At 56.4% G+C, this 12,383-nt stretch overlaps 1 protein-coding gene across 1 annotated transcript in view; it reads right to left on the bottom strand.

The window, feature by feature from the left end:
• Positions 1 to 300: 300 nt before the first annotated feature.
• LOC119564653 (hydroperoxide isomerase ALOXE3-like) overlaps positions 301 to 12,383 on the bottom strand; it is a 17,572-nt gene continuing 5,489 nt past the window's right edge. The window contains exons 5-14 of the mRNA XM_037887656.2: positions 11,021 to 11,124; positions 10,140 to 10,312; positions 9,286 to 9,429; positions 8,130 to 8,333; positions 7,555 to 7,641; positions 5,932 to 6,101; positions 4,200 to 4,321; positions 3,676 to 3,776; positions 2,651 to 2,821; positions 301 to 519 (exon numbers count right to left, since the gene is read on the bottom strand). Of these exons, the coding sequence (XP_037743584.2) occupies positions 340 to 519; positions 2,651 to 2,821; positions 3,676 to 3,776; positions 4,200 to 4,321; positions 5,932 to 6,101; positions 7,555 to 7,641; positions 8,130 to 8,333; positions 9,286 to 9,429; positions 10,140 to 10,312; positions 11,021 to 11,124 (1,456 nt within the window). The 3' untranslated portion in view covers positions 301 to 339. The remainder of the gene's footprint in view (positions 520 to 2,650; positions 2,822 to 3,675; positions 3,777 to 4,199; positions 4,322 to 5,931; positions 6,102 to 7,554; positions 7,642 to 8,129; positions 8,334 to 9,285; positions 9,430 to 10,139; positions 10,313 to 11,020; positions 11,125 to 12,383) is intronic.

Raw genomic sequence — 12,383 nt, 5'->3', positions numbered from 1 at the left:
AGGTAAGGGAGCCCTGTGAGACTGCTATGAAACTGGGGGTTTATGGAGGCCCTGGGCAGATCCCCAGCTGGTGTCAATGGGCGTCTCTCCTTTGGAGTCAATGGGGCCAGATCCCAGCTGGTGTCAATGGGCGTCTCTCCATTGGAGTCAATGGGGCCGGATCACCAGCAGGTGTGGTTCCCCATTGCTCCACCGGTTGGGTGTATGTTCTCAGGATGCCGGCGAGCATTTGGCTGTGGAGATGCTGTGGCCTGTTCCTGCAGGGGGCACTCAGTGGTGGGTGTCTGGGTGAGGGGGTTCTCCATCACGGGGCAGCTGGAGGGGTGGCGCCTCTGGGTGTTATATGGCTGTGCTGTTCTCTATGTTAGGGGGATACATGTAGTTGTAGCTCAGCGCTAGTGACTGGTTCCTCTCCTCGATTTCCCGGGAGATCTCTGCTAGGCGATCCTGGAAGGCAGCCATGAGCTGCTTTGGCCCGTGTTCGGTAAAGTGCTCCTCAGGGTATGTCCCCAGGGGTCTCTGGAAGGGAACAGGGAGAGTGGTGAATACAGAGTCATCAAAATCACTGAACCCCCAGAGGATCAACTCCAGGGCTGCATTCTTATTACTCCAAGGCTGGAGTAGAGAAGAGAGGTTTTCTTGGGGGATTGAGATAGCAAAGGCAAGGGCTGGGGCACTGACTGGTGGAGCTTTGCACGCGAGAGAAACAGACACTGAAGCAGCACAGAGCCAAGGAGACAGAACAAGCTTTGGGCATGTGGCTCCGGACAAAGTCGAGAGAAAGAGAACATTTTTGGGCTGAGTGCTAGTTGGAAGGAGGCTTGGAACTGTGAGCAAGGAAATTGCCTCCTGTTCTTTGAGTCCTCCAGACTTGGCAAATTAAACATAATTCCAGCAAAGAAACACCTGGGTCCATCACCAATGTCTCCTCCCGATGGAAACAATCCACGCCAGCGCCTGAGTAATCATTTTCCACCCAAACTTTTCTCTTTTTTTTGAGAAAAAATGGACGTTTGGGGACACCAAACTATTTTCTGAATTATCCCTTTTGCCAAAGAGTTAATTTAAAAATAAAACTAAAAAAAAATGCGACCCATTTCGAGTTTGCAACCCATTTTCAGTTCCAAATGGCTTTTTGTGTCGAACGTTCCGAAATGTCCATGCACAAAAATGCTCAGAATCGAAAGGAAACGTTGCTTTTGGGTTGAACAACAGGTTGGGTTTGACCCCAAAACGATTCATTTTCAACTTCTCAAAATCACCAACAATGGCAACGCTATTGTAGCCGTGTTGGTCCCAGGATATCAGAGAGACAAGATGCCGGAGGTAATATCTTTTATTGGACCAACTTTCCTTGGTGAAAGAGCTCGAAAGTTTGTCTCTCTCACCGACAGAAGTTGGTCCAATAAGAGATATTCCCTCTCCCACCTTGTCTAACAAACCAAAAAAGTTACAGATTCACCCACCTCTGTCATTGGAGATTTTTAAGAGCAGCTTGATCAGACACCTGTCAAGGATGGTCTAGATCATAGAACCAAAGAAGATCAGGGTTGGAAGAGACCTCAGGAGGTATCTACTCCAACCCCCTGCTCAAAGCAGGACCAACACCAACTACAGCATAGATAATACTTACACTTGCCTTGAGTGCAGGGGACTGGACTAGGTGACTGTTCGAGGTCCCTTCCAGTCTTACACTTCTACAATCTAACTGCAGGGTCCAAAATTTTGGTTAAACAGCTTGGGTCAGAAATGTTTAACAATACTCAGGGTGAGCTGGGTCTATGGAGAGAACTGGAGAGTACTTTATGTCTGAACAGTGGTCGAACCCGTGTCTGTAGGGAAAGACCTCTCCCTGCCTCTTCTAAAAGGCCCCAGGCCTCTAAACAATGATCACATGCATGTCACTTTGGGGACATTTCCTCCCTGCCAGCACAGCGGCCGTCCACCCCCACCATGTCCCGAGAGGGTAACAGGAAAGGGGCTGAAATGCTGGGTCCATATCCTCAAACCAGCAGCAGATCCAATGGACCTCCTGCTGCTGGACACCAGCTGAGGATCTGGCCCCATTGACTCCAATAGAGAGACGCCCATTGACATGAGCCGGGATCTGGCCCCATTGGCTCCAATGGAGATTGACACCGGCTGGGATCTGGCCCCATTGACTCCAATGGAGAGATGCCCATTGACACCAGCTGGGAGCTGGCCCCATTGCCTCCAATGGAGAGACGCCCATTGACACCAGCTGGGAGCTGGCCCCATTGACTCCAATGGAGAGACGCCCATTGACACCAGCTGGGATCTGGCCCCATTGACTGCAATGGAGAGACGCCCATTGACACCAGCCGGGAGCTGTCCCCATTGATGCCAGTGGAGAGATGCCCATTGACACCGGCTGGGAGCTGGCCCCATTGACGCCAGTGGAGAGACGCCCATTGACACCAGCCGGGAGCTGGCCCCATTGATGCCAGTGGAGAGACGCCCATTGACACCAGGTGGGGTCTGGCCCCTCTGTGGGTGTTTCAGAGGCAGTGGAGGACACACACCCCTAATCCAATACTGAAGGATTCAGAGTGGGGGCTCCTCTCCCAAAAGACGCCCCCCCAATCCAGGGTCCCCCCTTGTCCACCAGCCCCAGCAGCCCCGCTCTCACCATGTCCTTATCCTCATTACGCAGCACCCAGAGGACAGAGAGGATCAGGCTGGTGGTGTTCATCTCAGGAATGGTGTCCAGGAACTCCTTCAGGGTCACCTTGGCCTTGTTCCGGGGCGGCGGCTTCCGCATGGATGATGGGTAATTGGGCATGAAGACTGCCAGCTCGAACTGGGGCCGGGAAAGGGAAGCCAGAGGTTAGATCCCACCTGGGAGCTTGTCTGGCAAGGTCACGAGAGAATCCAAGAGTCCAGTCCCAGTGACTCCATGATCTCCCTCTGTGCCACCGGGCAAGGCACCAAATGGCTCCGTGACTCAATTTCCCCATCTGTACAAGGGAGGTGATAATTCTTCCCATTGTCTGTTTTATCTACTTAGAGGGTGAGCTCTTTGGGTCAGGGACCATCTCTCACTATGTCACTGTGCAGTGCCGGGCACAACGGGGGACCCGTCTCGGTCAGGGGGGTCTGTGCAGCACCCGGCATGACTGGGCCCCGATCTCTCCCACGGATTTTCATTTCGATTCATTTTGTTGAAAAATGGAAAAATTACAAAGGAAATGAAAATTTTCTAAAAAAAATTTTCAGAGGGAGGGGACGGAACATGTGCAAGATGCTTGACAAAGCCAGGAATAGAACCCAGGAGTCCTGGCTCCCTCCCTGCTCTAACCACTAGACCCCACTCCTCTCCCAGAGCTGGGGAGAGAACCCAGGAGTCCTGGCTCCCAGCCCCTCCTGCTGTAACCACTAAACCCCACTCCCCTCCCAGAGCTGGGGAGAGAACCCAGGAGTCCTGGCTCCCAGCAACTCCACCTGGGCTAGAGTGGACTTTAAGCCACAGTAACTCCTGGGCATGAGCCACCAAGTCTCAGACCCCAAAGTATGGGGCGTACTCAATGGGGCCCAAAGGGCAGGAGGGGACAGGCTGGGGCCCAAGGGCAGGGACACTGGTGTAAGGAGAGGAAAGGGGGGAAGGAAAGAGACACCCCCTCCAAGAGGGGGACAGGGCAGGCGGCCCTCACCCACCTGCCCGGCGTTGACCGCAGCGTGATAGGCGGAGCAGGTGAAGATCACCATGGTCAGGTACTTGGTCAGCTCGGCCGCGGTGCCCAGAGTCGAGGGGACGCCTGCCGGGGAGGGATGGACTGGTGAGCATGGGACTGGGGCCCCCTCCCCTGCCCCTGGCTGGGAGCCTCCCGTCTCCGCTCCCCCTGCCAGGGGTGATGCTGGGCTAGTGCAATACCAGCATCACTACTGCGAGTGCACGTGTAACACCGACAGACTCGGCGGGCGGGATCGAACCGGGGGCCTCCGGAGCTTAGTGCATGAGCCTCTACCGCGTGAGCTAAAAGCCACGTGGAGGCGTGCGGGCGACCCACGGCTGTCGCACGGCAGGCATCACACCTAGGCCGTGGCTGATGTTTTCACAAGCACCTTGGGGTTTGGAGACACCTTAACGGGGGGCTGGTTCTTGGGGGTGGGAGGGAGGACCCCTCAGCGGCGCCTGTGACCCCGGGCCCAGAGATCGCTAGCCGCCCCCGCGCTCTCACCCGACGCCTGTCGGCCGAGGAATCCCTTGGTGAATATCTCGCCCACCCACGCCTGCAGCTCGTGGTCACTCTGCACCGAGAGGCTGGTCTGGTAGTAGATCCCCACGATGCCGGAGACAAAGCTGGGAGAGTTAAAGGGGAATCGGGTCAGCCCAGACGCCGGGGCCCACGGTGAGAGGCTCTCCCCTAGGACAAGCCAGGGGAGCCCCCCTCCCTCCAGTCTCTACAGAGCTATTGCTGCTACACTTCAACTTCAGTTCCACGACCCCACCGCCTTTTACCCGCCTTAATGGGAAGCGTTGTGGGGAGGGGGGCGGAGAGGAGCAAGCAGGGGCAGGGCCTCGGGGAAGAGGCGGAATGAGGGCGGAGCCTTGCGGGAGAGGGATGGAGTGGGGGCGGGGCCATGGTGCAAGCACCGGTGGCCCCCCTACTTCTAGGGAGTTTCTGGCGCTCCTGGTTTGGGCTGGAACTTTTGGGGGGTACAAAATGAAGTGGCGGTGACCCTGAAAGAGTTTGCAAATGAATTCAGTGTTGCCAGATCTTGTTTCTGAAAAAACAAACCATCCGAAAATCTGGAAACCGCCCCGAAAAATTAAATTTTGTTGTTGTTCAAAAAGTCCTGGAAATTAATTTTTTTAAAAAAAATCAAAGAAGTTTCGAAATGCTCCAAATGGAAACAAATTAGGTCAACTGACACAAAACAAAACGTTTCATTTGACCTGAAAGGAATTTTATTTTTGGGGTGTGATTTTTCGAGGGGCTGAACATTTTGAAAATTGTCAGTTTGGGGCCAACCTAAAACTATTTTATTTAATTAATTTATTTATTTATACTTTCCAAAATTGCCAGCCCACCAAAAAAAATCCTTAGTCCTTTGACCGTGTGGGCACTTTGGAAAATGTTACCCTCTAAATGGAGACTTGCCCCGGGTTAAGCACAGAAGTGAATTTAAAGCAAGTTAATTGAACTTAGAGGTTTTTAAGGCCCTGGGTGGGATGATTTCATAGAATCATAGAATCATAGAAGATCAGGGTTGGAAGGGACCTCAGGAGGCATCTAGTCCAACCCCCTGCTCAAAGCAGGACCAACCCCAACTAAATCATCCCAGCCAGGGCTTTGTCAAGCTGGGCCTTAAAACCTCTAAGGATGGAGATTCCACCACCTCCCTGGGGAACCCATTCCAGTGTTTCACCACCCTCCTAGTGAAATAGTGTTTCCTAATGTCCAACCTAGACCTCCCCCACTGCAACTTGAGACCACTCCTCAAGATTTAGTTGGGGTTGGTCCTGCTTTGAGCAGGGGGTTGGACTAGATACCTCCTGAGGTCCCTTCCAACCCTGATCTTCTATGGTTCTATGAACCGGCAGCAGATCCTGGGGCTGACGGTCTCATTTTGGCTGTTCTTCGATTGGGATTGCGTTGAAGTGGTTTCAGTGAAAGTGAATTACGAGCTTCCACATTGTCACTAAACCGGATTGAAATCTGATTTCAGTTAACAACGGGCCCAACTTTGTGTGGTAAAGGATGTTCGCTGGATCCCAGCAGAACAAGCCCAGTATGCAGGGCTCCCTCCCACACAAGACCTGGACTCCCAGGGGGCTCTGCCCCTGACCCCCTCCACACTCAGCGCCCCAACACTTTGCCCCCTCTGATTTCACTAGGTCTAACCCCTTCCCCCACATGTGCCTTCATCTCTCCTCCCCACACCCCACCCCACCCAGCACCCCCTCACCTCTCTATAGCTGCCCAGATCTTGAGCCCATCGTCCCTGTAGTAGTAGCTCTGGAGGGAGCCGACACCGCGCTCCTGGATGTCGTCGGGAAGGCAGAGCGTGGTGTAGGTCAGGTTCTCCAGGCCCTTGCGGAGAAGCTCGGCGAGGCCTGGACGCCCGGTCGCTATGGCCTGTGGAATATAGACCCGGCCCGGGCCCGCTGGGAGTTACTGCCACGGAGCAGCAGGCCCCAGGGGAGGGGGGTAGGACACTGGAATTGCGTTGATTCCCCAGGGTCTGGGGCAGCGCTGGGAATCAAACGTACGAAATCCTTTGGTGACAATTTATTTTCCCTCCCAAAATATGTTCACTAATGAAAGTGACCAGGAAAATAAAAGGAAATGGGGACACGGGGGACAAAAGGAAGAACGAAAAGAAGGAAAAAAGGGAGGAAAGCAGGAAAAACTAAGAAAGATGAACAATGGGGGAAAACAAGAAAAAAAACAAGAAAAAGAAGTGAAAAAATAAGAAAAAAGGGGAAAAGAGGGGGGAAGAACAAGGAAAAAGGGAAACCCAAGAAAAAATGGAAAAACCAAGAAAAAACAGACAAATCAAGAAAAAGAAGTGAAGAGAGAAACAAAGAAAAAGGGAAAACCCCAGGGGAAAAAATGGAAAATCCAAGAAAAAAATGGAAAAAAAAAAACCCCAAGAAAAACCAGACAAACCAAGAGAAAAAAGGGAAAAGAGAGAAAAAAAAACAAGAAAAAAGGGAAAACCCAAGAACAAAATGGGAAAACCCAGGAAAAAGTGGGGTGGGGGAGAGGAGCTGGGAAAACAGGGAAAGGACGAAGTAGGGGAATCTCAGGGAAAAGAAGCAAAAGGCAACAAAGGAAGGAAAATCACGATTACGAAGGAAAATGCCATAAAAATGCCATGAACTTTTTTTTTGAAAACCGACCATTTTAAGTGCAAAACCTTTAATTTTTCCCCACTGGCCATTTTTCAGTGAAAAACATGTTCCCTCTCCCTGCCTCGCCCTGATCAGAGGCAGGAAACTGCGGTTCGGGCCACGCCCACAAAAGGGCTAATTGTGCTTGGGTTGAAGTGGTCCCAGTGAAAGTGAATTAAGAGCGTCCACACAGGGGGGGGTGTCACTAAACCAGATTGAAATCTGATCTCAGTTATCAACGGGCCCAACTTTATGTGGAAAAGGATGTTCGCTGGATCCCAGATGTGAGGTGGCCAATGAGCACCGACCACCAGGAGGAGCTGCTTCTGCCTTGCATTTGGTTGGCTGAGCAGGCTGGGGGGCGGAGCTGGGTTGGTGGAGTTTGGGAGGGGCAGTGGTGTAGTTGATTTGATGGGCAGTTTGGTCATTCTCCCTCCTTTCTGAACAAGCTATGGGAGGCAGTGTGGCCTAGGGGCTAGCACCCGGGGCTAGCACCCAGCTCTCCCTGGTTCTACCAAAGGCATGCTGAGTGACCTTAGGCAAATAAGTCCCTGCCTTCTGCCTCAGTTTCCCCATCTGTAAAATGAAGCTAATGCTCCTGATGTCCTTTGTAAAGTGCTCCGAGATCTAGGGGTGAAAAGCACCAGCTACAAGCAAGGGATTATATTACTATTATGAGACGATCCGCTCTTTACCCGATCAAATACGCCCCCGGAGCTGATGAGAAAGGTCCGGGCCAGGACATTGATGTGGATGGAGAACCGGGTGTGAGGGATCAAGAGCTGGAAGAGAAGAGGCGCAGGGGCTGAAGCAGCTGGAGAGGAGGTGCCAAACACACACAGCTGGGCACTTCTAGAGCACACACACGGCGATAGGGGTGACTCCTGTGTATAGCTCCGGGGATACACGCCCGGCTGGGCCCCTCTCAAACTCACGCATCCAAAATCCTCCTGGGCTTGTCTGAGCATCACAAAGGCACACACTGGGCACCTCTGGGGCATGTGCCCCAGCCAGGCACAGGAAGAACTGGGCACCCTTGGTCAACTCCCTTAACATGTCCCAGCACCTGCAGAAGTGGGTAGCCAGGAATGGGACTCACCCCACCCCTGATGCCACCTGTTTGATCCTTGCATAAGGTGCCGGGTGTGGACACTGGCTGCTCGCCGCCTTCCCATCGGCTGACTCCCCAAGCGGAGTGGGGCCCCGCCCACCCATGGACCCGCCCCCCCACAGCAGCTCCGCCCCCCCACAGCAGCTCCGCCCCCCTCACCTTGTACAGGGGGTGGCACATGGGCAGCTGGCGCTGGGTGGCCACTGAGAAGACCTCGGCCAGCAGGTGGGCGCGGAGCAGGTGGGAGGTGACCTCGTGCACGTGGAACTCGGAGCTGCGCACCCAGGTCTTGGCCAGAGTCCAGAGCCAGTCGGAGTCACTGGGCAGGAAGATGGGGCTTTCGGGACCTGGGCGCTGGCTGAGCTGTGGGGGAGCTGGGTCAGAGCAATGGGTCCAGTACCCCCCGGGTCAGAGCAGTGGGCCCATCCTGCCCAGTATCCCCCCCGGATCAGAGCAATGGGCCCACCCAGCCTGGTAGCCCCCCGTGATCAGTGCAATGGGCCCATCCAGCCCGGTATTCCCCCCCCCCCCCCCCGGGTCACAGCAGTGGGCCCATCCTGCCCAGTATCCCCCCCGGATCAGAGCAATGGGCCCATCCAGCTCAGTATCCCCCCTGGATCAGAGCAATGGGCCCATCCAGCCCCATATCCCCCCTGGATCAGAGCAATGGGCCCACCCAGTCTGGTATCCCCTCTGGGTCAAAGCAGTGGGCCCATCCAGCTCAGTATCCCCCCTGGATCAGAGCAATGGGCCCACCCAGTCTGGTATCCCCTCTGGGTCAAAGCAGTGGGCCCATCCAGCTTGGTACCCCCCTGGATCAGAGCAATGGGCCCACCCAGTCTGGTATCCCCTCTGGGTCAAAGCAATGGGCCCATCCAGCCACTATTCCCCTACCCCCCTCGGATCAGAGCAGTGGGTCCATCCAGCTCGGTATCCCCCCTGGATCAGAGCAATGGGCCCATCCAGCCAGGTATTCCCCCCCTCCCCCCGGATCAGAGCAGTGGGCCCATCCAGCCCGGTATTCCCCCATGGTCAGAGCAATGGGCCCATCCAGCCCGGTATTCCCCCATGGTCAGAGCAATGGGCCCATCCAGCCCCATATCCCCCCAGTGGACCCATTCACCCACTGGATCAGAGCAATGGGTCCATTGGGTCTGTGCAGCGCCTGGCACACTCGGGCCCTGCCCACAATAATAATTGTGCCTTTCGCAATGGTGGAGCCCAGTTGCTCCCTAGCTGCAGGGGGGCCCAGGTGGCTCAGGAGGGGCCCTGATAACCCCCCGCTCAGGCGCCGGCGAGCAGAGAAACCCCTCACCTGGATGGCCAAGGGGACGACCTCCCCGCTGGGTTTCTGGTGCAGCAGGCACAGGGGCGCGGCGATGTACTGCTGGTGACCATTCACTCTCGTGGTGGGAATGTCTTCCAGGAGCTTGTAATCTGCTAGATAGATGCTCCCTCTCTGTCACGCAGAGCAGAGGAGGGTCAGTGCCCCGCTCCCAGGGTTGTGAGCTTCCCTTCAGCAGTGTCCCAGCAAGCAACACACATAGAACTTACCCAGTATTAAAATGCAGCCACCTCTGGGGCGGGGCGGCTGGGTTGTACAGGGATCCCTCACTCAGCACTGAAATGCAGCCACCTCTGGGGCAGGGCGGCTGGTTATACAGGGATCCCTCACCCAGCACTGAGATGCAGCCAACTCTGGGGCGGGGCAGCTGGTTATACAGGGATCCCTCACCCAGCACTGAGATGCAGCCACCTCTGGGGCAGGGCGGCTGGTTATACAGGGATCCCTCACCCAGCACTGAGATGCAGCCACCTCTGGGGCAGGGCGGCTGGTTACACAGGGATCCCTCACCCAGCACTGAGATGCAGCCACCTCTGGGGCAGGGCGGCTGGTTATACAGGGATCCCTCACCCAGCACTGAGATGCAGCCACCTCTGGGGCCGGGCGGCTGGTTATACAGGGATCCCTCACCCAGCACTGAGATGCAGCCACCTCTGGGGTGGGGCGGCTGGTTACCCAGACCCAGCTATGCTACAAACAATTTAGTTTGGGAAGAGAGCACCGGGCTCCCACCAGCAGGAGTTCACGGGGAAGGAGGGCAGGATGGACTGGACAGGGCTGGGACTCAGCCAGGCTCTGATTATTTACGGGGGGCGGGGTGTTACCTGCAGCTCCTCCCGGAGGCTGGTGGATTCCCCCAGGGAGCCGGCCACCATCTCCTGCGTCACGGGGAAGTTCTCGGGGAGCGCCGTGCATTTCCGGATCAGAACGGGGTTGAACCCGTTCAGATACTGGTACCCGAAGAAAGCATCTTCCTGCCAGTGCTCAATGACGTACTCTGGGGATACAGACACACGCCAGCCCTTGAAACCCCATCGCCTGGGGAGGGGAGCGGGGTCTGGTGGTTAGAGTGGGGGGCTGCAAACCAGGACTCCTGGGTTCTCTCCCGGGCTCTGGGAGGGAAGTGGTGTCTAGTGGTGAGAGCAGGGGACTGGGAGCCAGGACTCCTGGATTCTTTCCCTGGGTCTATGGGGGGAGTGGGGTCTAGTGGTGAGAGTGGGGGGGGCGGGAGGGAGAACCAGGACGTCTGGGTCCTTTCCCTGGCCCTATGTGGGGAGGGGTGTAGTGTGGAGCTGGGAGCCAGGACTCCTGGGTTCTCTCCCCTCCTCTGGGAGCAGAGTAGGGACTAACCGTTAGAGCAGGGGAGGGGGAGAGGACTCCTGGTTTTTTTACCCTGGCTGTAGGAGGGGAGTGGAGCTGAGTGGTCAGAAGGGGGTGGGGGCTGGGAGCCAGGACTCCTGGGTTCTCTCTCAAGCTCTGAGAGGGGAGTGGGGTCTAGTGGTTAGAGTAGGGGGGGCTGGGAGTCCTGAGGGGAGCCCTGGTGGGGGGCAGAGGGTGGCAGGACCAGTTGTCCTGGAGGGGCCGTGTGTTGGCTCAGCACCCCACGGGGGATGCAGGGAAGGAAAGAGGGTCCCTGCGCCAGGGGGTCGCCCTGTGCTGGCGTTGGCTCCCCGCCCCTCCCCACAGCGCTTGGAGCAGCATGGACCTGAGATCGGGCTCTGATAGAACCAGAAAATCTTGGAGATGTCGGTTAACGTCTCCCAGGAGTACGGCCGGTCCAGGAAACCCTTCAGCTTGGACTCCAGCAGCCTGCGGGGACAGGGAGCCGGGCTCAGAGACGCTGTGTGTGCCCTCTGCCTGGACCCTCTGTCCCTCTTCACACCCCTGTCTCCATCCGTCCCCATCCACACGCTCTGTCTGTCCCCCTCACACCCCCTTACCCCATCCACACCCTCTGTCTGTCCGCCCCTTCACACCCCTCTCACCCCATCCACACCCTCTGTCTGTCCTCCCTCACACCCCTCTGACCCCATCCACACCCTCTGTCTTTCCTCCCTCACACCCCTCTGACCCCATACACACCTTCTGTCTGTCCGCCCCTTCACACCCCTCTCGCCCCATACACAACCTCTCTCTGTCCCCCTCACACCCCATACACACCCTCTGTCTGTCCTCCCTCACACCCCTCTCACCCCATACACACCCTCTGTCTGTCCACCCCTTCACACCCCTCTCACCCCATACACACCCTCTGTCTGTCCCCCACACCCTTCTGAACCCATACACACCCTCTGTCTGTCCCCTTCACACCCCATACACACCCTCTGTCTGCCCCCCCTCACACCCCATACACACCCTGTCTGTCCCCCCCCTCAACCCCTCTGACCCTATTAACACCCTCTGTCTGTCCCCTTCACACCCCTCTGACCCCATATACACCCTCTGTCTGTCCCCCCTAACACCTCTCTGACCCCATACATACCCTCTGTCTGTCCCCTCCACACCCCTCTGCCTGGCTGTTCCCATGTGCAGCCTCTGTCCATCCATAAACACCTGTCTGTCTGGCCCCATGTGACCCCTCTTTCCGTCCCCATACACCCCATTCTCTCTGTCTCTGATGCAGTGTACACCCTCTGTCTGATCCCATGCACGATACACCAGTGTGTCTCTCCCCATACTCGCCCTTCTGTCCCACACGCGCCCCTCTGTCTGTCCCCATGTGCACCCTATGTCTGCCTGGCCCCATACACCCCCCTCTGTCTATCCATCCCCTCATGGACCCCTCTGTCTGTCTGTGCCTCTGTCTCTCCCCACACACACCCCTCTGTCTCTCCAGCCCCACACACACCCCACCTATCTGTCGCTCCAGCTATGGGTCCAGCCCTTTTCCCAGCCTGGCCCCCAGCACTGGACCCAATCGCCAGTGCCACAGACGGGGCAAACCCCTCCCGGGTCCGACTCCCTGGTTCCACATCCCTTAGCCCGAGCACCCCAAGGACCTCACGTTGGGTGACACCTAGTTCTCGGCTTCCCGGGGCACCGTCCCCCCTTTGGCAGGGCTGCCGCCT

This window comes from Chelonia mydas, chromosome 28 (genome assembly GCF_015237465.2).
Source record: "Chelonia mydas isolate rCheMyd1 chromosome 28, rCheMyd1.pri.v2, whole genome shotgun sequence".
NCBI classification, from domain to species: domain Eukaryota; kingdom Metazoa; phylum Chordata; order Testudines; family Cheloniidae; genus Chelonia; species Chelonia mydas.
This window is presented reverse-complemented; position numbering and strand designations above follow the sequence as displayed.